The sequence below is a fragment of the Abrus precatorius genome, unplaced genomic scaffold (assembly GCF_003935025.1).
Source record: "Abrus precatorius isolate BTA unplaced genomic scaffold, Abrus_2018 Scaffold9, whole genome shotgun sequence".
In the NCBI taxonomy this organism is placed as follows: domain Eukaryota; kingdom Viridiplantae; phylum Streptophyta; class Magnoliopsida; order Fabales; family Fabaceae; genus Abrus; species Abrus precatorius.
The window spans coordinates 3790486-3814359 of record NW_020874439.1 but is presented as its reverse complement, the minus strand read 5'-3'; the positions used below and the strand labels follow the sequence as shown (position 1 = coordinate 3814359).

The 23874-nt window shown below is 32.7% G+C and overlaps 1 protein-coding gene across 5 annotated transcripts; it reads left to right on the top strand.

The window, feature by feature from the left end:
- Window positions 1-858: 858 nt before the first annotated feature.
- On the top strand, window positions 859-23753 carry LOC113848983 (NAD-dependent malic enzyme 62 kDa isoform, mitochondrial). 5 transcript variants are annotated; one of them, XM_027478463.1, is made up of 19 exons: window positions 859-1208; window positions 2941-3037; window positions 6137-6255; window positions 6805-6972; window positions 7663-7791; window positions 10398-10458; window positions 11169-11272; window positions 11368-11451; window positions 13686-13792; window positions 14761-14872; window positions 16175-16288; window positions 17058-17123; window positions 20060-20132; window positions 20243-20329; window positions 21651-21705; window positions 21807-21878; window positions 22671-22733; window positions 22843-22957; window positions 23515-23753. In XM_027478463.1, the coding sequence occupies exons 1-19, from the start codon at window positions 1044-1046 to the stop codon at window positions 23587-23589; spliced, it is 1866 nt and encodes a 621-aa protein (XP_027334264.1). In that variant the 5' UTR covers window positions 859-1043; the 3' UTR covers window positions 23590-23753. The 5 variants fall into 5 exon arrangements, with proteins under 5 accessions (XP_027334264.1, XP_027334266.1, XP_027334267.1 ...); XM_027478465.1 differs by having other exon boundaries at window positions 966-1208; window positions 23539-23753; XM_027478466.1 differs by having other exon boundaries at window positions 967-1208; window positions 2941-2986.
- The last annotated feature ends 121 nt before the right edge of the window (window positions 23754-23874 follow it).

Below are 23874 nucleotides of genomic sequence, written 5' to 3'. Positions count from 1 at the left end.
TACTTGTTGCTCCATCATATTTCCATAATAATCCTCATCTCTTCTCCTATAATCCATATTTCAATGCTATTTTTTAAGATAATTAATCTGTGGTTGTAAAAATAAATAAAATGATAAAGATAGTGATGATTTTAAGAGTAATTTTGATTTTTTTTATAAATATACCAAAGATGCAAAAGAATAAAGTTATTAACTTTAGAAACAACTCATGTGAATATGACTGATATTTAAGATATTGAAATAAGGATGATAGGAGAAGGAATACAACTTATTTGAAGAATATGAAATACTCTTTTAAAGATGATGAGAAAATGTTATTTAATATAAGTGTATCATAATAATAAAAATAAAATTTAAAATAAACTTACATAAATGGATTTATACAATTTTTTTTAACCCAATAAGATTAAAAAAAAATATCCTTGTGTAAAAACTAAAAGATAATTTAAATCTGTTATTTTATATAACTTTTTACCACATTAAAAAAGAATTAATATTGTTACAATATATTCAGAAACAAAGATAAAATTAAAAATAAATTTTTATATATGAATTAATATATAAATTTTTTACTTAATAATTAAATTAAAAAAGAAGTATTATGCAGGACTAAAAGAATATTTATCTCATAATTAAAAACTAAAATTTTCATGTGACAATTTTTTTAAAATCCCCGTGTGCGTAAAATCCCACCGTATAAATAAAAGACCCTCTAATGTTATAAATATGGTTTTTTAATCTCTTCATACGTCATAAAATGAAAGAAAGATTATCCGACGCACTTATAAATTGAAGTTTCTTGAGTGAGTCCCTGTCATTTACTGGAGTCAAAATAAAATTCTACGTACAAATGGAAATATTCCAAAACGAAACTCTGAAATACAAATACTCGTTCCCTCTGCGACCGCAATGATAGACTATACTTCTCACTAAGACCCCACCCCTATTCAATTGGAAACAAACGTTACTGGTCCTTTCGTTCTCATAAATAAATAAGCACGACTCAGAGAGAGAGAGAGCTCAGATCTCATCCTCACACAAAAATGGCGATGTTGTGGAAGCACGTGAGGGGGTCGTCGTCGACGCTGAAGCGGCACGTGATTTGCACGCACTTGCTTTCAAGATCTTTCACCACAACGGAAGGTCATGGCCCCACCATCATCCACAAACGCAGCCTCGACATTCTCCATGATCCTTGGTTCAATAAAGTATTACGCTCTTCCTTCTCTTCTTCTTCTTCTTCTTCTTCTTTTATCTTAGTGCATGATTGATTCAGCTTAATGCGTGATTAATTCAACTTATTTTGAAGAAATAATCGTTTCTTTTTGTTTGTTTTCTGATAGAACTAGTAAAAAATAATTGATTATTTTTCCAGGTATCAGTGATTCTAAACATGCACTTAATTTTTATGATGTTTTTTTTTTTTCTATAAAAACTCCTTCTCTGTCAGTAAGGTTTTGATTATGGTATTTTAAATAAAAAAATAAACAAATCTAAACATGCAGCTTATTTTCGTTGTGTTAAAGAATTATTGAATTAAGAGCTGTTTGGAATGAGTGTCAGTGGTAGCGAGTGAAAACTAATTCTAATCGTGCGATTTTATAAAGGCCTTGTTTGGATGCATAACTTAATAAAGAGGTAAATCGAAGGTTTAGTGTTGTTTGTTGTTTTTACTTTTTGGTTTTTTGACTTAATATCAATTGGATAGATTAGACAGTTGCTAATACAAGAGTTTATATCGTGATAATTCATTAAGGTGAAATTAGGAAGAAAACAAGGTGTTGCGAAGGCTTATTTAGTAGGATTCAATTTATAGTTCATGAAATTAGGCTAGAAAAAGCAATTTATGAGTTTCGGAGTTTTAATTCATCCAGAGGACCATAAAATGCTTCACAAGTGCTTGTTATAATTGAGAAGCCCGAATAAGGTGAAAAATAAGCTTATCTAGACAAAGCACGAGTCATTAATTATAGTGTAGTTAGGGCTTCAGTGATTCTATGTTGCTTTTATGTATGCTGTTGCTTACTTTGACGAGATGCGATTACTTATTTCATGTTAGTTTGATCTTAATTGGAATTACTTGAATTGTTTTACATATTGGGATTGGTAAAGTGCTGTTCGTAGGATTATGATTAAGTGGTTGTTTATTTTTGTTAATTTGTCTTGTGAATACAAAAATGCAGTTTCCGTGTGGTATCAGAACATAGATTGAAGTAATGTGTATTCTCTTGGGTCTATTTTAGATGGGTTCTTTCTTTGATATGTCCTCTGATAAGTGAGTAGATTGTTTAATGGGAACAAATGAACTGCATACACACCACAGTATACATTTTCAGATTTTGCTGTGTGGCCGAGAGTTGAAATTCATCTTTATGTCATCTATATTCTACTGATAAATCCTTGAAGGCGATTCCTCAGTAGCTTATTTATATGAGGAGATTCTTGTTTGTTTTTGTTTTGGAAGGGATGTGATGGAGAGATTCTCTGATACTTTTCATTTTAGAGACAGTAAACCTTTATTGCCATTTGGATGAACTTTTTCCATAGACTCCTTAATTCAAGGAAACTTCTGACCAATAAAATTTCTTCACTAGTTGGCTGGCTTATCTTCTAGGCTGAGGCTCTACAAATTTTGTAGATGTTGGCTCCAAATTATTCTTTAGAGGCTACATTCGATAGATAATTATCCTTATCTTCAGCTTATTTTACCTGGTGCTTGAAAGCTCACGTGAAATTTCTGGCAAATCTTCTTTTCATAAGTCTGATATTTCTTCCTAGTCTGTCTTAAATTGCCAGCCAGAAGATAAATGTATATCTTTGCTATTAAGATTGTGCATCATTCACTCTTCCATTGGTGGATCTTTTTTATTTTATTTTTTCATTTCCCATAAACTTACAATCTGATTTAGTAATATAATAACTTTTGTGTTTTAAAATTAGGGAACAGCTTTTTCCATGACAGAACGAGATCGTCTTGATCTTCGAGGTCTGCTTCCACCAAATGTTATGTCTCCTGACCTACAGATTGAACGCTTCAGTATGTTTTTATATTTTCCTCGGTATCAGGTCAAAGTTGAACATATCAAATCAATATTGTGTTTTGCAATGATTTTTTTTTTTTTATAATGGTGCTTGTGGTGTTAATAATTGAAATACGTTTTCCCTTTAATTGAGAATTAGGTCATTCAATGCAAGGATTCTTCCATGGTTGTATTATCTGTTTGGTCTGTACCTCTTAGAGTAAATAGCATGACTTTTTTGCATGTAATAGTAATACTGGCCTTGCAATATATTCTGTTTCAGGTCTTTGAACAGACAAGTAATAGAAATCTGTTTTTGCATGGTTCTGTGGCTTGAATGTGGTGTGTAGTTTGCCTACTGATAGCCCTTTAGCACACTAGTATAGAAGAAGAGGAGTATGGGATGAGCGTAATAGCAAAGGCCATCTACCCTCTCCATGGAGAGTTAGGTTTTTTCTTAAATGCTTGAGGTCTGTTGGTGGTTAGTTTCAATAATTTGCAAGAGCAGGAAATGTTCCATGTTTTTCATAGTCTGGTTTAGTTGTATGGACCAGACCATGTAAGGGGAAGATTTTATAATTTAAAATATAATTTATTTTAAAATAATACTTATATTGTATAGTATCAATTTTTTAAATTTCAATAATAAATTACCATAAATTTAAGAGTTAAGACCCTTAAAAATAAATTTTAAATTAAGAAAAATAAAAAAAGATATTTTTTATAAGTGTAAAGATAAATATTCATGAAAAATTTAAAAATTTATATAAGAAAATAAGAAAAAGTTAAATAGTAACTTTAATTTCTAAAATTTAGAACGAAATTAACAAAGATGTGGGTAAAAAATAAACCTATTGCAGCGAGAGAGAATATAATTCACACATCCTTTTCAATCAAGTTTAATATTAAAATGTACATGTGATGAACTGTGAAAGTGCGTAACTTTATGAATGCTTCATTTCCTAATTAGTAGACCCTCATTTATAATATAAAGGCTAATTGGATAGTGTTAGGATCCAATTGCAAGATATGAAACTTGAGTCTCACATTGGAAGTATGTGATTCTAATGTGAGATTTATAAGATCTTTGGCTCTCCAGCTACAACAACTAGCTTTTGTGGTGTGGTTCTTCCAAGGTTCTTATCAATTGGTATCAGAGTCTTCCACCATGTCTCTCATCCTGACGTTATAGTATTTGCCTAGGACTACTCAAAGGGGTTAGTGCACAACTAGCTGGTGCTGCAGAACGTGGTGGGATGTTAGGATTCAATTGTAAGGTATGAGACTTGAGTCCCATTTTGGAAGTAAATATGGAGTTTATAAAGCATTGGGCTCTTTAACTACAACAACTAGCTGTTCTCCCAAGGTTCTTATGAGATAGCTTTGAGTTTTTGAAAAACTTTTATTCACTTCTTTGTTCTTTGTTAAAATTTTGTTATGTGAAATCATTGAGCTTGAGATGATATTATATTTATAGCTTTGGATTATGTGAAAATTTGCAGAATATTAGTAGACTTAATTAAGTATTTGGTCTCTTCAAAAGTTGCACATTTTTTATTTAGTTTACAATTTTTTTTATTAGGATATGGTTCCTAACTTTTTGAACTTATAAAAAAATGGTCTTTTCTGTTAAGTGATGAGATGAATAATAAAAGTCTAACTCAACACTGTCATGTCATTCTATACCTAATATTTATTTTTAATATTTTATTATTTAAAAGTCAATATTGAAAAAAGAGATTTATATTATTTTAATAAATTAATAATTAATTCAATTTTTTTAATTATTTTAATCCAGCCTCCTTCCTTTTCTAGCCACCACTGCCATTGTCATTTTTCCGACGAGTTTTATGAACAGCAACTAGTGGATCTGGTTAGTTTCGCTGTGCACCACCCAACCCTTACTATCGTGTCTTCATCTACACTGCGATGCATGCTCACATGCTATGCTGCCACCTACAAATGTCCTCCATTGGATATGGTTCTCTCTACAGCTGCTGCCTCTTCAGAGTGAAAATGGGGTCAAAAGTTGAATCCTAAAGCTTTCGGAATTTCTTCTGAGTTGATTGTCTGGTGCCTCTTAACTTCCACTCCCAAGAAAATGTTCCATTGCTGCAAACAAAATTCTGCCACAAATCAATCCCGCAATTACAAAAAAACAATTCTGACCCAGTAAAATATTAAATGTGTCTTAAAATACTGCCAAATTACAAGCAAGTGATTTCAGAGGATAAATAAATAATGGTGCATATGATGCCAAGATATGCAAAAAAAAAAAAAAAGAAAGAAAATTGCTTGGCCGGTTCCCTTGGTATTATAGATTTGGGGTTGGATGAATGAACGGAGAACTATGTCATGGGTGGATGCCATGTACCCAATCTAAAAAAGAAAAACAAATGGAGAACTGCATTGTGGGTGGATGAACAAAACTCAGGTAGGCTAGATTGATGTACCAGCTCCACCCCACCCAGGATTTTAGACTATGGTATATTGAAAAACCTCTCCGGCGAAGATGATGCCTGACTAAGAAATTTTCCCCTAGGCTCGTTAAAGAGAGTTTTTTTAGGGACTTTTTAGTGATTAACTTTTAAGTAATAAACTATTGAAATGATTATCAAGTACTGACTAACATGACAGTAATGAGTTGAGCTTTCATTATCTAGCTCATTACTTAATGAAATTCAGTTGACAGTAGAGACCAATTTTTTATAAGTTCAACAAGTTTAAGACTATACCCAAATTTTTTTTAGGGACTAAATCCAAAATATGCAGCTTTTGAAGGGACTAAATACTTAATTAAGCCATATTAATAAATTAGGCTGTCAGGGAATTTCCTTCAATTTTTGTACTTTAGTAAATTTTTGTCAAGATAGTGCTTCTTGGAGTTTCTGCAAGAAGTATTTTGTAGTGGCTGGTGCTGATTATATTGCATAAGTTTGCCATTTATACTGAAATTTGTTGTCATCCAACTGAAATATAAATGGCAGGCTGTACATACATAATCTCTGGCTGATGCTTTGGTGATGAGAATTAAGGATTCAGATTCTTTTTAATATTTTTCTCTTTTCTGTTAGTAGTTTTTAATTTAACTATTGCTAAAATTCTTTTGTTAATAGTGGTTGATCTTAAGAGACTTGAAGTTCAAGCAAGAGATGGACCTTCTGATCCTAATGCATTGGCCAAGTGGCGGATACTTAATCGCTTGCATGACAGAAATGAGACAATGTACTATAAGGTATGTCCAGAGTTTTCCATTGCACTCCTTTGATAATAAATATGCAGGAATAAACTTTCATCATGATTTGGGTGTCAATATCTACCAGTGCCTCTAACACAGTGACCCTTCATAACTTACAGAATGCACAGTTGCATAGACGATTAAGACAAAATGAGATGTTGTAGGTGCAACTATCATATGAGGTTTTTTAATTGACATTTCTGTTGTCTGATTTTAGAATTCAATGGCACATAAACTTTGGTTCACCCTGCAATTCTTATTTTTGTCTCTTATAAGTACTTATTGAGAAGTTAATATAAACTGGGCCTTAGTCCTTTTGTCTCCTTTTCCTTCCTCTATACCTAAAATCCTATAATTTCAACAACTGCATCATGTGGTTTTTTGTTTTTTATGTGTGTTTTGTATATTTTCTTCAAGTCACAAAAAATTGGAAAACTAAACTTGCCTTCTTTAGTGTATGTAAATAAATGAAGTAGTTCTCATGCATCTTTAAAGTTGTGTTTTATCAAAAGAATGATTTTAACTTAAATGGTGTCTTATATTCAGGTTTTGATTGCCAAAATTGAGGAATATGCGCCAATAGTGTACACACCAACAGTTGGTCTTGTGTGTCAAAACTTTAGTGGACTGTTTAGAAGGCCAAGAGGAATGTATTTCAGTGCTGAGGATCGTGGAGAAATGATGTCCATGGTCTATAACTGGCCAGCTGAGCAGGTTGTTAACTATCCATATCATAGTTTTCCTCATAAATATTTAGCCAGTACTCCTAAATTTCATTGCTTTACATGTTTGTATTAATGAATTTTAAATGTCTGACTGTTTTGATTGCTGAAGTTAATTCTTTCTCACAAATGGCCTGGAATTGGGCCTGTTCTGATTTTAGATTTCATTTTTAAATTGTATTAATGCACATTAAATTATATGTATTGTTTTGACTGCTGAATTGTTTCTATAACAATTGGCATGGAATTTTGCTTGCTCTGATCATAGCTTATTCTCTACTTCCAAAGTAGTTTGGTTGATATAACAACAAAGCTTTATCTTATTAAATGATGTTGGCTAACTAAATCACATGATGCTATTGATCTCGGTCAAAGATAAAATTTTTTGAGATATTATTACCATATGATCCTTTTTAAGAATTTCCAATCCTTTTTAATAACTTCCTCCAAAATTCTTCTAGGTTTTTCTATTTTCATAATTTGTTGGGTTTGGTGAGGGTACAGTAGATGTATACAGCCTTACTCCCTTAAATAGAGAGACTATTTTAGGATTTGAAACTGTGACTGCTAACTCACGAGGTAGCAATCTTACGTTGCGCCAAGGCTTGCTCTCCTTGTATAATACTTTGACATATACTATTACAAACTCATTTAAGTATGAAATTGGGACATCTCATTTCAGGTTGATATGATTGTAGTTACTGATGGGAGCAGAATTCTGGGACTTGGAGATCTTGGAGTTCATGGAATTGGCATTGCTGTTGGAAAGCTTGATCTATATGTTGCTGCTGCTGGGATAAATCCACAAAGGGTATGCCATTGTGAATGTTTCATTATTTTTCCTTTCAAACTGTTCAAGTTTTTGATAAAGTTAGTAGATAGGCTGCAAGTGCATGAGTTTTGTTAAGTAGTGAAAAGATAGTCTCTTTAGGAACTGTTTTGTTTAGTACTAAATAATTGTAATTTAACGATCTAAACACACTCAATTAATAAGATAAGATAAAGAAACATAAAAAAAGACAAAGATAGAAAATTAAAAGTGCAAATTAATTTAAAAAGAATGAATTCAAATTTTAAGAAAATGTTGGAAATTAGTTTCACTAGAAATTAGAATTGATGAACTTAATCATAATAGACTCTATGTAAATTATTGATTAATTATGAAGGTGAATTACCTTAAAGTGATTGTTGTACCATTTCAGAATACAATAACATATTTAATTAGTCTAATTCTTACTTTAATGGTAATTATATTTAATTAAATTCATTAAGTTTTATTATGATTCGGTGATTCCTCAAGAATCCTCGTCTGCCTTCATGCTCTAGAATCTCAAGTTCAATTGAGACTTTTAATGACAAGGTTTATCATTTAGTTCTTTTCTTAACATCTAATATCAGGTAAATAAGGGGACCAACAAATTTGCAAGCATTAAGAGCACAAAGAATTGAATCAAGACAATAAAGATTAACAAATGGCCATAAAGTGTTCAAAATATCGACATCAATCTTAATTTGGTTTACTCTGAAACCATAGAATAAGAAAAATTACACATTCATAGTTTGATTACAAGCCAAAGAAACAAATATAAACATGGGAAAGAACAAAAGAGAATAGAGAAGAAACAAGAAAGAATCCTAATTTGTCCCTTAGAAGCATGTTGCTCTTATAGATCTTGTAGGGATGCTTTCCAGAATTGTACCCCAAGTCTTCAATTTTGCTTTGATCCCATTGGGAGAGTTCTTCACAGCTTGCTAACGGTGTGGGACTCCTTGGAAGGTGTTTGTTTTATGTTTAAATGGACTTGGGCTTCATAATTGCCTTTGGTCCCTTAGAGTGTATCTCTTTTAGGTTAAAATAGACTTGAGCTTCATAACTGTCTTCAACCCATTTAATTTTGGTTAGGAACTTTTAAAAATGGATTTGGAAGTATGAAACGTGGCCATTTAAAAACAGACTTAGGCTTTATAAATGCTTCTTAAATCTTCATATTTTAACTCCCAAAATGCACACATCTACACATCAAATACATGAAAGCAATAACTTGAACTAAAACAAATAAAAATAAATGTCTGATAAACTCAACCTAAAATGTATGATTATGAATGCCTTAAATGTTACTTTGAACTATATAAACTTATGTATGATATGCACGTTTAAGTTGTTGGTTAGGTGACAAAGCCACAAGTGTACAATTATTGTCAAGTAATATAAAAAGTTATCATATTTACAGGGACTGTGCTGTTAAATACTGAATAATTACAATTTAAATATCTAAACACAACCAATTAATTAAGTGGATTAAAGAGAGAATAGAAAAGGCAAAATAATCAAAAATAGATTATTCAAATTCTAACAAACTTTTAGGGATTGATTTCACCACAAATTAGAATTGATGAACTTAACTAAAATAGATGATCCTATATTAATTCTTGATTCATCTTGAAGGCAAATTATCCTAAGGTAGTTATTGTTTCCTTTCAAAATACAATAGCATATTTAATTAGTCTAACTCTTACTTTTGTGGTAATTTTATCTTAGTAAATTCATTAAATTTTGTGGTGATTCCTAACTCCTTAAGAAACCTAGTTTACTTTTGTAGTTTAGACTTTAGAATCTCATGTTCAATCTTCGAGTTTTTAATGATAAGGTTCACCTTTTGGTCCTTCCCATAACATTTAAAATCATGTAAATAAGGAGTTCAACAAATTCACAAGCATTAGGAGTACCAAGAATTGAATGAAGCAATTAAGATTAATAAAAGATTATAAAATGTTCATGATATAGTTATCAATCCTAATTGGGGCTGGTCTCAAACCTTAGAATAAGAAAAATACTTACTAATGTTCGAATTACAAACCATGTAAAATAACCTAGACATAATGAGAAGAACAAGAACAACAAAAGATTAAAATAAAAATCAGGAGGAATCCTGATCTCTACCCCCAGGATTGTGTTGCTTTTATAGATTTCAAAGAAGTCTTTCTAAGATCCTACCCTCAGATGCTTATTGTCTTTTGGCTATGCTTCATCCTAACCAACTGTTAATTTGCTTCTTGTATATTAAGGATACTGTCAGTTATGGAAAACTTACCTTCATTCTACTAAATGGTTCCTCCATTGCAGTAGTCTGATTATTTTGTGCATGTTGATTTAACAATAATTTGTCATGGCTTTTGGTAGTTTGTTTAACCTTTTATTATGTCTTGGAACTGTTCCTTTCTAGCTTGGATAGCTTGTCTAATTTTATCAATACACAATGGTATTGCTTGGACCATAAGAAATAGTAATAAATGTGCTCCCATTGACCTTCTAACTATGACATCATCTTCATCATGATATATTGCATCATTTTTCTATTGTTAGCTAGCTTTGTACCCATCTTTCACTTTGCTGAGATTTCTTTTTTCTTGCAACAGGTACTTCCTGTGATGATTGATGTTGGTACTAACAATGAGAAGTTACTCAAAGACCCCTTATGTAAGTTTTAAGTCTATATCCATTCAGTGAATGGTATTGTGCGGGAGTGATACAGAAGTGACATGATTACATTAAAATGTTATCTATCACTAGTTTTTCATCAACTCAGTAATCCTGCCTAAGACCAACTTTCAAAAGCTAGAGCTATTAGGTAGAAGCCTGTGAACAGTTTTGTTAAGATGTACTACTGTTCTGTTAAACAGAATTGAGATAAGGATAGATTAGGTTAGTTTGTCAGTCAGGTTGTTACTATAGGGTTAACATACTGTTAACCATTAATTCTCTTGTATGTAAACATTCTACAGCATTCATTAATCAATGAAAAACACATTCAGATTCAAGTGGTTTTATATTTCGTTACATGATTCATCATGAAGCAGCCCTTTAATCTTGTCATGCGAAGAATGCACAGACCCATTACTTTAAGCTAAAATTCTATTTAGAAGAGCTCCTAACCTGATGGTCAAAGAGACTAACAACTAGTCAAGGACCAACTTTCCCAAATGCTTAGGCTATTTCGTTGAAGCCTAGGAGTGGTTCAATATCTCTAACAACTCTTCTGTTGCTCACTCAATGAACCATAAAAACAATATGCATATGCCTTTGGTTATTTCACTTGCATTGATGATGATAATCACCTTTCATCCTAAGCTTTGTAAGTGAGTGGACTTGAGTCCATAAAACATGAATGGATTATTCTTGTGTATCAGATTTGGGATTGCAGCAGCATCGTCTTGATGGGGATGACTATCTTGCTGTCGTTGATGAATTTATGGAGGCTGTCTTTACTCGCTGGCCAAACGTGATTGTTCAGGTATTAACAGTGAGGTTAAAAATATAGATAGTAGCTTGAATTCTTTGTGTTTGTATTTTTGTGTTATAAGGCTATTAACTTTTATGTTAACACAGTTTGAAGATTTCCAAAGCAAATGGGCATTTAAGTTATTACAGCGGTATAGAAATACCTACAGAATGTTCAATGATGATGTGCAGGTAAAATTTCTTTGATATAGGATCATATGATGTCAGTTGTTTATACAGGAAGCAATTAGAGCTCTCAGGAAATATTGTTTTTTCTTAATTTTACTTGGGATTAAATCACTTTCACTTATCAAGTTATCATAACTATGACACTGTAAGAGTATTTCATCACTGTATTAAAATTGATAGAAACCATTAATCATACTATCATCCCTTCCTTCCCAAGGAAAGAAGGAAACATTGATAAGTTGTTTCTAATCGATTATATAGAATGATGAAAAAATTAATAAAGATGTTACTCATAAAATAATGTGGAGAAAGACATCTAGAGCTATTTGTGATCATAAAGTATCTATCAAGTTGAAATGAAAACTTTATTATATTACCATACGATCAACTATCTTAAACGGTAGTGAACGTTGGACTTTAAAGGAATAACATGAAAAAAAAAATTGGAGTTGCAAAAATAACAATGTTAAGATGGATAGTAGTCACACAAGAATGGACAAGATGAAAAATGATTGTAGATGTAAGAATATTGAAATAACACTTACAGTGAAAAAGATAACAAAACATTGATTAAGGTGGTTTGAACATGTGTAAAGAAGGCAAGTTGATGCAACAGTGAGAAGAGTGGATGACTTGACTTCTAGTCTGGTGAAAAGAGATCAAGGGAGATCTAAATGAACTTTAGAAGAAATTTTTAAAAGAGTTATAGTGATAAATAATATTTTAGAGATGTTAACTTGGGATCAATTATATAAAATGATGGAAAAATTAATGAAGATGTTATTCACAGAATATAAGCTGGGTGGTTAAAGTAGAGAAAGACACAAGTTATTTGTGACCGTAAAGTGCCTATCAAGTTAAAAGGAAAGTTTTATTGTACTGTAATATGATCAACTATCCTATATGGTATTGAATGTTGAGCCTTAAAGGAGTAATACGAGAAAAAAGTGGGAGTGACAAAAATGAGAATGCTAGTGATTAGTGGACACATGAAAAAAGACAAGATACAAAATGATAGTATGAAAGAATATTGAGGTAGCACCTATAGTGGAAAAAATGACTGAAAATCATCTAAAATGATTTAATCATGTGCAGAGAAGACCTTTGGATATGCCAGTAAAGAGAGTGAATTGCATGACTCTTAATCTGGTAAAGAAGGGTTAAGGGAGACCCAAAAGAATTTAGATGAAATTATTAAAAGAAACCTTTTGATTAACTAGATTTTTAAAAATTTGATTTTTGACTGAGCTTAATGGCATTTTGTGATCTACATAGCCGATCTCACCTAGTGAGATAAGGCTTGATTGTTGTTGTATGTTGGCTTTTGACTTGAGTCCAATGACTTCGTGTGATTCATGTAGCTGACTTCTCTTAATAGCCAATAAATAAGCAGAAAATGATTGGGGAGGGGAGTGGATTGCCTGCTTTTTGACCTTGTGAAAAGGGGTAGAGGAAAGCCAAAATGAATTTTGGAAGAAATTATTAAAAGAGATCTCATGATAAATAATGAGAATTTGGTTTTTGATTATGTGTGATCCATTGACCTCATCTAGTGGGATGGGACTTTTGTTATTGTATTCTAACTCTAGGTTTTCAACAAGACTCCTTAAGATGTACTACGATAAGTAAAATTACCTAAAGGTGGCGCAAGATTTAAATGAGCAAAGTAGCAATTCATTTCATTTTTAGTGTCCAACCAAACAACCTTAGTTAGAAAACTTGGTGTTTTGCACGCACTAGCTTGTACTCGAGTGATTGGCTTATTGCACCTTGTTTTTACAAATGGATGTTCTTGGCTTCTAGACTTGGTATGAGGGCATCTCTCATTTAATTCCTGTAAGGGATATGTCTTGTCTAGCATCTCATGCAATATTTCATAGCCTATCTTTCTACTTATTTATTTTCCTCTGAAGTAAAATGATTACTTGCTTTGAAGGAAGAAATCAGCTATATGTACCTTCTGCTTCTCTTATAAATGTTATCTTCCACTTCATATGTTTGAGATCATAAAAGCCAAGGTTTGAGAGAGCTAAAATATGAATTTTCTGCAATCATTTTTCTTTCAAAATTTATGATCCATTAGATTGCAGATGAATTATACCATAAGTTACAATTCACTTTCTAAATGTTGCGAAGTATCTGAATTGTTATTGATCTATTGATAGCTATTTACGTTTATATCTTGTCATGGAATATTTCATTGCTTGATGTGTGTGAAATTCTCTGGCTCTGCCCAGGGAACAGCTGGTGTTGCAATTGCAGGACTTCTAGGTGCTGTAAGGGCACAAGGAAGGCCAATGATTGACTTCCCAAAGCAGAAGATTGTTGTTGCTGGTGCTGGAAGGTTGGTTAGTTATCTTCAGCTACATTTCCAAATGCAAAAGGAATGTTAGAATATCTAGAAAATATCTCATAATAATGTTATTGTGCCACTTAAAAAGGGATGAACAATTTCTTAATTACTTGAAGAAATCCTTGGCACAACTGTATATACATGATTTATAATCTCCAATATTTGGAAACTAGGAAACAAGAAAATTAGGAAATCTGGAAAATAATACAAATCAAATTCTTATTAACAACACATACGCAACCTAAATTGGAAATATTAACCTTAAAAAACTCATTTTCCAGCACTTCCCATCAAGTTGTGGCGTTCAAATCACATACACTAAGCTTGTTGTTGACTAAGTGGCTTCAAGGACCCCAAAGAGTATGAACATAGATTTAACAAACAAAATCGTAATTTCTTTGTGTAGTAAAAAGAGAATAAAACTCTGGTTTCCATCGCAAGAATCCTTTCTCTAGTTTTTGGCAACCTAATTCCATCTGTTTTCCCTTTCATTCAGTCCTCTGTCTTTCTATATATAGATAGGGTTTTAAAAACCCTTTTTGGCTTAATTAAAATTTATTAAAAATAAGAAAACTGTGCCCTGGGAAATTTCTAGTTACACGAGTAGTATTGGTGGCTTAGTTAGCATACTATGCTTTGGGTCTAAGTTTAAACAATACAAACATAAAATTTCTTAATTGGATAATAACTGATTCCTTTATCAACGTTATTTAAAAGTTGAATTTATTTGCTACTCATTAGACAATCTTTTATGGTAATGTCTGTACCTTTGCTTTTGTGATTCTTGATTTTATTGAAAAATGCTGTTGGTTTCATTTAAACGGACTTTGGTTTTAATGAGAGCTTTGTGTGGAATGGTTGTTTCAATTGAAATTATATGTAGACTCCATTAGCACTAAGGACATTAATATTCAGGGCATTGTTTTGTGGCTTCTTTGGTTATATTTATACTACTGCAGTGCTGGAATTGGGGTTCTTAACGCAGCGAGAAAAACAATGGCAAGGATGTTGGGTAATAACAAAGTGGCTTTTGAGAGTGCAAAGAGTCAATTTTGGGTTGTTGATGCAAAGGTATTGTACTGTTTGATGTTCTTACTAGATGTAGTTCAGTTTTTTGCAGTAAATAAATTTTATTTATGATAGAAAGGATAACTTGTTATGCATTTTATATTTAATTGAATACTTATGTATGTATTTATTGGTTGACATTCTTTACCTTGCCAGTGGCAATCTATGAAGCATTGATACCAACAGAGCATATAATTGTTAATGTTAAAAATATATATAAAACCGGTTGTGCATCTTGACTAATAGCTTAAGCTTTTGTCAAGTTCACAATATGGCATCAAAGCCTATTCAATCTTGATGTTGGGTTGGACCACAGATGAACCAACTGTGCCAAAAGCATAAGCTATTAGGTGAACACAAATGAGTGGATTTATATTATATTGCTAACATGCTTCTTCATGCAAGAGCCCACTGGGCTTAAAACATAGACAATGCACTAGTCCACCTACCTTCTGTTAAAAATTAAAATTAAACAATTTTATTGGAAGAATGGGGTGGCAAAGGATTGACTTCTAGACCACTTGATCATAGAGGCTCTGATATTGCAATAGAATTAAACCGGGCCTAACTCATTCCTAGAAGCTAGCTCAAGGGAGGACTATCCAAGTCTTATAGGGAGTATTATACCAATATTTCTATTTGATATGGGACATTTTAATAGTTATCACTTAACATCTTAGTGCATGTATGGTAAGAGATGATTTCTGAGAAATGATCACTTAATTTTTTAAAAGCTCTCTCAGAAAGCTGATAAAAATAATTGATTGTATCTTCAAAATAAATTGAACCAAATATGTACTTGATTTATAAATCATATATCATGTAAAAGGAGTAATGAATAGATAAAGGACCATATTAGCCTAGAGAGGTAAGGAAATGTTCTTTGTCTTTGCAATGCATTGCATTTACTTTGTGAAAAAAGTAGGAGATTTATCAGTGATTTGTAATTATCATGAGTAGATATGGATTCTATTTAATTTTTCATTTACAATCTGTCATATGTTTCAAATCACTCTTCAAATGCTCTATTTAGTTTATGTCATATGTCTTCCTTTCTCCCTTGTTTGTGCAGAGCCTAAAGAAATAACTTCCTGATTGAATGGATTTCATGTTTTAATGCTTAAGCTGATTTATCATATGACTTGCCTATGTACCTGCTTAAGTATTCGGTTTTTCCACTTGATAAATATTTTATTGTGTAAAAACTCATTGCATAAGGATGAACTTGTGCTCTAGTGATGATTATTTCTGAATTTTTGATCACCATGTGATACTCAACTTTCTTATTGTTTTTTGGAAATACAGGGATTAATCACAGAAGGACGTGAAAATATTGATCCAGACGCCCTTCCTTTTGCAAGAAATTTGAAAGAAATGGGTCGCCAAGGACTGAGGGAAGGAGCAAGCCTTGTGGAAGTGGTGTGTGAAAAAATCACATTAGATACTAGTATGAATTATGAAAGTTATAATGAGATAAATAAGGAAAAGAAAAATCATTGACATAGTCTTTTACTTCAGTTAATATTCTTGGGACAAGTTCTTAGTATTTGAATATAAACTTAATGAACTTTCACGATTCATGACTCACCTTAGATGCCTAAAGATTGAAAAATAAAAATCCAAAGTACTTATTGTTGGAGTGCATGTTAACATTTTAAGATAGGCATTATTACTAACTTATTTCATAATGAATTTTATTAAAAAGTGCATATTTATCAAATTCACATAATATGCCTTAGAAAAAATCTTATAGAAAAACTTAGATACCTTTATATAGAATATTGAAAGATACATTTTTATGATATATTCATATGATTTTATAATATCTTTTTTGATTTGTTTTCCTATTCTAATAGGTTTTTAGACATCTGGTGGACAGGATAACTAGAATTATTAGTTAGAGCTTTTAATTGACAGCCAAATTTTCTTTGTTGAATAAAACAAGATGATGAGACAAATTTAAAAGGAGTTTGGAGGATAAGGCATTCTCTATGATATAAAAACAAAACATGAGAGAAAAAAAACATTATTGTATCAAATGTCTCCAATCTTTCATCATATCTGTTAGGGAAAAATTCCCCTTTTTAATATTTTACAATCTACTTCAGTTCTCTGAAATTTTCCATTTTCTAAATGATTAACTGCCAAAATGTTTTCTTCATACATTCTTACTGAACTTTGGTAATAGGTCAAGCAAGTGAAGCCTGATGTCCTCCTAGGATTATCTGCTGTTGGAGGATTGTTCTCAAAAGAGGTATCTATATTTGATTTGACTATTCATTGCACATTTTACTTATTTCATTACCATTTGTTAAAATTATGGCGTTTTAGGTATAGAGGGTGGAAGAGAGACTAGAGAAAGTAAAACACTCAGTTGATATTAGCTAACTTGTTTTAAATATGCTGATGTGTTTGATATGTTCATAAATGTTAAGATGTTCCGCATTGGTTAGAAATAGAGTCAAAATACTCCTTATAAGGGATAGGGTAGTTCTCCTTCTACGAGCTAGCTCTTGGGAGTGAATTAGGTTCAAGTTTCTAAAAATGGTATCAAAGCCTATTCAGTTTGAATGTTGGAATGTCCACAGATGTCCAATCCTATTAAGTCCACCCGTACAGATGTCCAGTCCTGCAAATTTCACGCACCAGATGTCCAGTCCTGGGCGTGAGGAAGGTGTGTTAAGATGTCCTACATTAGTTAGGAATAGAGTTAGAATACTCCTTATAAGGGCTACGGTAATCCTCCTCTTATAGCTAGTTTTTGGCTTTTAAGAGTGAGTTAGGCCCAAGTTTCTTAATATAGTATCAAAGCCTATTCAGTTTAACCGTTGGGCTGCCCAAAGATTTCTAATCCTGTTGGGTCCACCCATTCAGATGTCCAGTTCTGCAAATTTGACGCACCAATGTCCAGTACTAAGCGTGAGGGGTGTGTTAAGATGCCCCACATTGGTTAGGAATAAAGCTAAAATACTCCTTATAAGGGCTAGGGTAGTCTTCCTACGAGCTAGCTTTTGGTAGGGAGTTAGGTTCAAATTTCTTAACAATAAAACCTAGAGCACTAACCTTTTATTCAAACTAATCGTAATCCTAACTAATTAGGAAATCATAATAAGATAAGGACCTAAATTAATCATAAGAGATAATCAGGAAATTATAAACTAAACCTAGAAAAATAATCTATGATATTTTCATATATTCTAACACTTCCCCTCAAACTAAAGCCTATGATACGTCACAAGTGCATGGTTGTATCGCATAATAAAATATCATATTTAAAGAGATTGTGTTGTTATAAACCGATTAATTTCAAATTTTATTATCTAGATGCAATCATAGTAGTCAAAAGCAGCCGCTATCGGGGTGGAGCAGAGCGGAGTGGCAGGTCGCCGCTATGAGGAGCTTGTAGCATCACGTTTCAGTGGAGCGGCCATTGCACTGTGAATAGCGGCCAAATTGTGGGAGAAATGCAGCCATTGCAGCTGCTATTTCATCCCTGGCCAAAACCTGACTTTGCCCTCCCTTTCTTAAGATTGGATGACTTTAAATAGGGGTAATCTTGGGATTTTGCCCCTTTTTACATTTTTGATATCTTCTTTTTATCGCGAGCTCTAAGTTTTCATTCTCATCTCTCTGGTTTGTCCTTCCCCATCTTCTTTCTTTGCTACATTCTCTTGCTTCCAGTGTCCTTCATCTTCGGCGAAGTTTCCAACGTGACTCAGACATTTTCCAGTTGTCTTCTTCAACTGCGGCAAAACTTCTAATGTGATTCAAACATTTTTTGGTCATCTTCTTCATCTATAACGAAACATCTGACGAACTTGCACATTTTCTAGTGACCAATCCTTTTTTTTCTTATTTCCTTCTTTGTTTTTTATTTCCTTATCTGTATTTATTTTCCTGCTCTTTATTGTATATTAATTTTATATTAGGTATACTTAGAACTTCAGAATAGCGGCCATCCCACTATACTCTATGCTGCTATAGTGTTTTTGGAGTCGGCCGCTCTGCACTGCTATCCATGATTGACTACTATGGACGCAATCAAAATCTTTAGTTTGATATTTATAAACATAAAACAAAATCAATTAAAATAGTCAAATAAAAAAAATTCTAAAGGCAATCAATAATGGGACTAACAAAATATGTATCAAGAATCAAAGCATTAAAATAATTTATATATCTACATATCAAGAATTTGAAAAAGTTATTAAATGCATCTCGCGTGCCCACATGTAAAGAAAGAGTTTATTCATTTTAGTCCTCTAACTTTTTGAAAGTACTTCACATAAATCATTTGTTGTTAAAAACATTAACTTCATTAAAAATACTGTTCATCTCCTTTTTCCCACAACTTCCTTCTCTGCGACTTCCTCTTCTTCCCTTTCAAAATCCAGTATCCAGTGGGTTGTTGAATATAGGCATGTCCAAATGCAAAGCTTTCCAAGATACTGCCTTCTGCTTTGAAAACATTGGGAAGCGGACTACTAATGAATGAGGGATGGAGGATGGGGAAGAGGTAGTGGTGGGGGAGAAAGGAGAAGTTGTAGATTTGAGAAAGAAGATGAACATAGACGCAGCAGAAAAAGATAAAAAATTTAAATGGAATTAGTGTTTTTTTACGACAATAGACTTATTTGAAGCTCTTTTAAAAATTAGAGGACTAAAATGAATAAAAATAAAGTTGGAGGACAAAATTTACCTTTGTGAATAACAAAAGCACTAATTTTGCCTAATTTTATTTGGCCTTCTATACCTCTTAAGCACACTTGGTAATCCAAACAAAGAAGATCATGATGTCTTTTCTATTTATCGTGCTTCTATCAATCTGTTGGCCAGTGTTGGGTGCTTTAAGTTGAGCTTTTGGAGAATCTTCATGCCTTTCATAGTATTTCTGTCGTATTTCATTTCTGCACCATCATGACTCTAAATTATAAACTCTGGAAATGGTCTTTTGGATGTAGATTCTACAGATAAGATAAATCAGTGATTATGTATCCCTTTCTCCTGCCCCAAAACAAAAAAATAAAAATCAAGGATTTACTTTCTATGGGTTACAAGCACAAACATGCTTTCTCTGTATAAACTGAATGAAATATCGAAGACAGCATTGTGCAATAATTTATGCTTTCATGGACAATAACTTTTTTGTGATGTTATTTCATATACTGATGATGACATTATGTCCTCTAGGTTTTAGAGGCCTTGAAGGGTTCAACATCAACAAGACCAGCCATATTTGCCATGTCAAATCCAACAAAGAATGGTGTGGATATATTTTTTATCTTCTTTCATTTTCTTAATTGACATGTTCTATGGAAGTGGATGAATCAGATTCATGATGGTCTGTGCACCAATTCCCTCATTTTATGACAGCTGAGTGCACCCCTGAAGAAGCATTCTCCATTTTGGGTGACAACATTATTTTTGCAAGCGGAAGTCCATTCAGTGATGTGGATCTTGGTACAATTTTATAAATCCTCAACAGATCAATTTTCATATATTAAATCTTTATAATCTAGTGATGCTGAAATGAAAATGATATTGTTATTTTGCTTATTGCGTGCTGGAAACTTGAGAATCATGATAATTGTCTACAAACTCGTTTCATACAGGAAGATTAGGATTCCCACTGTTGTTGTGGGAATAATATCCTTTCTTAACACTAATAATATGAAATCCAAATTCCATGTCGGTGTGCACTTAAATTGTTAGTAAATGTGTTGTGCTGTATGGAATCTTATGCATTTTAAAATACATGTATTCAATATTATTATAAAATAAGGTTCGGCTGTTCTAGCCTATTTTACCTTGCCCAGCCCCAACTTCTAATACGTCAAGAACAATTGGAGAGAAAGTGCTCTAGAGTCAGTGGACAAATCTGATGTTCACCAAAGATCTCCTACATTGTATCTACTTCAAGCAATCTCAACCATAGAAAGAGTTGACTTGCAGATTCCATGTAGAGCAAGATGAATTTCCTGGAATATGAAAGCAATCTGCATCCATGTACAATGCATTGATAGTCACAAAATGATGATCATCCTTTCAATTTGTGACATTCTTATTTATTCTAATTATTTTAGCTTATGTCTTTTGCCCTGTCTCTCCGTCCATGAAAGATATTCAACCTGAAGCACTTTTCATCAGTGTTGCAAAATTCAACATGAATTCCTGTCATTTTTTCTCAAGTACCGTCTATATGTTTCTTTAATTACATATTGACAGGTTATTAAGATAGGAAATGGGGAGAGAAAACTCATGCCTCTCTTCTTTATTCCAGTCACTTACAAATTAGAAAAAAATATTTGAATAGCTTAGGAAAATCTTCTTTGCAGCTGGATATTTATTTGCAGTAGTCCTAGAATTACATCCCTTTATAAAAGGGATTGATTTCAAAAGGAAGCTAATAAAAAACAGATGTTGAATTGATATCAACATCTACAACCTAAATACAGAAACTATCATATGAACTACACAATCCCTAATTCAAAGGGAATTAGGGATACAATTATCTCCACATCATCATTCAACTTATTAAGCTGGCTGACTGCAGCTAGTCCCAGCAGTAAAGATGAAGCTAGCTTTTCTTTTTATCTACCCTTCAGATTCTGCATACAGTTTATGTTTCTTCCAATATGAAGTATGCCTTCTGCTTTATTATAACTTGTTAAAATATATATATGTTTTACCATGTGCATTGAGTATATATAAATCTTATTTACTTTCCTTCTGTGTCTCAGTTTAGGGGAACTTACAATTGCTATTTTCTGTAATTATGCAGGAAATGGTCATATTGGTCACTGCAACCAGGGAAATAACATGTACCTCTTTCCAGGGTTAGTTAACAGTTTCATACCCTAGCCTAAATTCAAGCTAAGTTGTGCTATTTTATAGAATGCAGTTTCATTTTCTTCTGAAAATATCTTTTCATTTCCAGCATTGGCCTTGGAACTCTCTTGTCTGGCTCTAGGATCATCTCTGATGGCATGCTACAGGCTGCTGCTGAGCGGTATGTTTTACTAGATTCATTAATTTCTGAACATACCGCTATGGTTGAAGTAGGAAGCCAAAGTTGGCTTTAAGCTGGAAAATGTCAAAAATAAATTTTGTATATGCCAGAGTGAATGGAGTCATCAAACTGATATGATATAGTTAATTTTGAGGTTACTTGAACCAATTCCATCTTTCAAGAACTAACTGTCCAGAAACCTTAGTTTATTAGGTAAACGAACATGAATGATTTTTCTATTTCAAATGTGTCTCCTGGTCCTCAAAAAGCCTGTTTGCTTAGCACAGACAATACAAAAGCATACCTATCTTGTGTTGAAATCAAAATTGAACTTCAAACCACTTGTTTATAGACTTTTTAATACCAACTCATGAACCTTTGCCTCTGAAAGCTATGGTGTTGGGTGAAGGTTGATGAATGATTTTATATCTAACATGCTCCCGCATGTAAGATGTCTTTGAGCTTGAAGTGTAGACAATTGATAGGCCCAATTAATCTTGTGCACAAATTTAACTTCCATTTGGGAGTCCAGGGGTCAATAAGAATCAAACTTTAGACCACATGGTAATCAAAGTTTTGATATTGTTAAGATGTCTCATGCTGATTAGATACGTGGTTAGAATATTCTTTATAAGACTTGGGGTTCAGTTAGAATGTTAGATATGGTGGATTTCTAATAAGGTGTCATCTCATGCATAACTATTGATTGCATCAGAATATCCTTCCTGGAATCCTGTCTTACCTTGATTTGCTTTATACTTTTTTGGTGTGCCTGATCACTGGAAACTGAAGGCTTGCTGCATATATGAGTGAAGAAGAGGTTCTCAAAGGGATAATTTTCCCTTCAATATCCAGGTATAATTTTCTTTTTTTTTTTTTTTTTGTTGGGGGGGGGGGGTGTTGTAGGCTATGTAGATGGTTCTAAAGGAGTAATGTCTTTCTCAAAATTAATACATATTTACAGAATTCGAGATATTACCAAGGAGGTAGCTGCAGCTGTTATAAAAGAAGCTGTGGAAGAGAACCTAGCTGAAGGATATCATGGAATGGATGCTCGGGAGCTGCGCAAACTTAGTCAGGTAAGTTTTTTTTGCTTGGGAATGTTAATTTGTTTTTAATATTAACTGTAGGACAACATGGCATGGTAGCATTGTAATCTTTAATATAATGTGGACAAACAATTTTGAAGGAAAAAGTTCTTGCAAGGGTCTGAACAGACTTGTTTGCAGTCTGTCAGACTGGGTTTGTTAAGAAAATAAATCAGTAACTATCTTGTCAACTATAGGAGATTGATTTATCTGCATTGTGACATACCAGGGAACTTTCTGAACAGCTAATGGTGAGTAAAATTAAATAAAATGGGATGGAGGAATTCTAGTAATACATCATTGGACACACACTTAATGTACCTATTTCTTTGGCTCCCATCAGTTTTTGCGTTATCATCAAATTTGTTTTATTTTTTCTTCTATTGCATCGATGTTCCCTAAATTAGCTTATTATGACTTGAGCTGAAAGTTTTGTATGCCTGTACGGATCATCATCAAGTAGTTCGTTCTCATTTAACATGAAATGCCAGTATTTGTATATCAAAACTTTTTTAAATCATGGATATGCTGCTTTTGGGGAGTTGCAGGATGAGATAGTGAAATATGTGCAGAGTAACATGTGGAGTCCTGAGTACCCTACACTAGTTTACAAGAAAGATTGAGTAACCTGTGGGTCGATAACTACAGTTTCCCCCACGATGCATGTGTGCTTCAACCAGTTCACGAAATACTGCTTAGGGTGGAATCAACCATGCAGAGTTGATCAATTATCTTGTTCCTAAAAGTGTAAGATTTATATTTTTTATGTATATGTTCTGCTTTTTTTTGAAAAGGATACCGAACAAATAGACAAATAGGAACCATAGAAAATTTGACCATAATTGCCTGTTCTGGGTAGAATTTTTATAGCTTTTAAATTGTATGTGACAATAAAAGAAGTCCACACA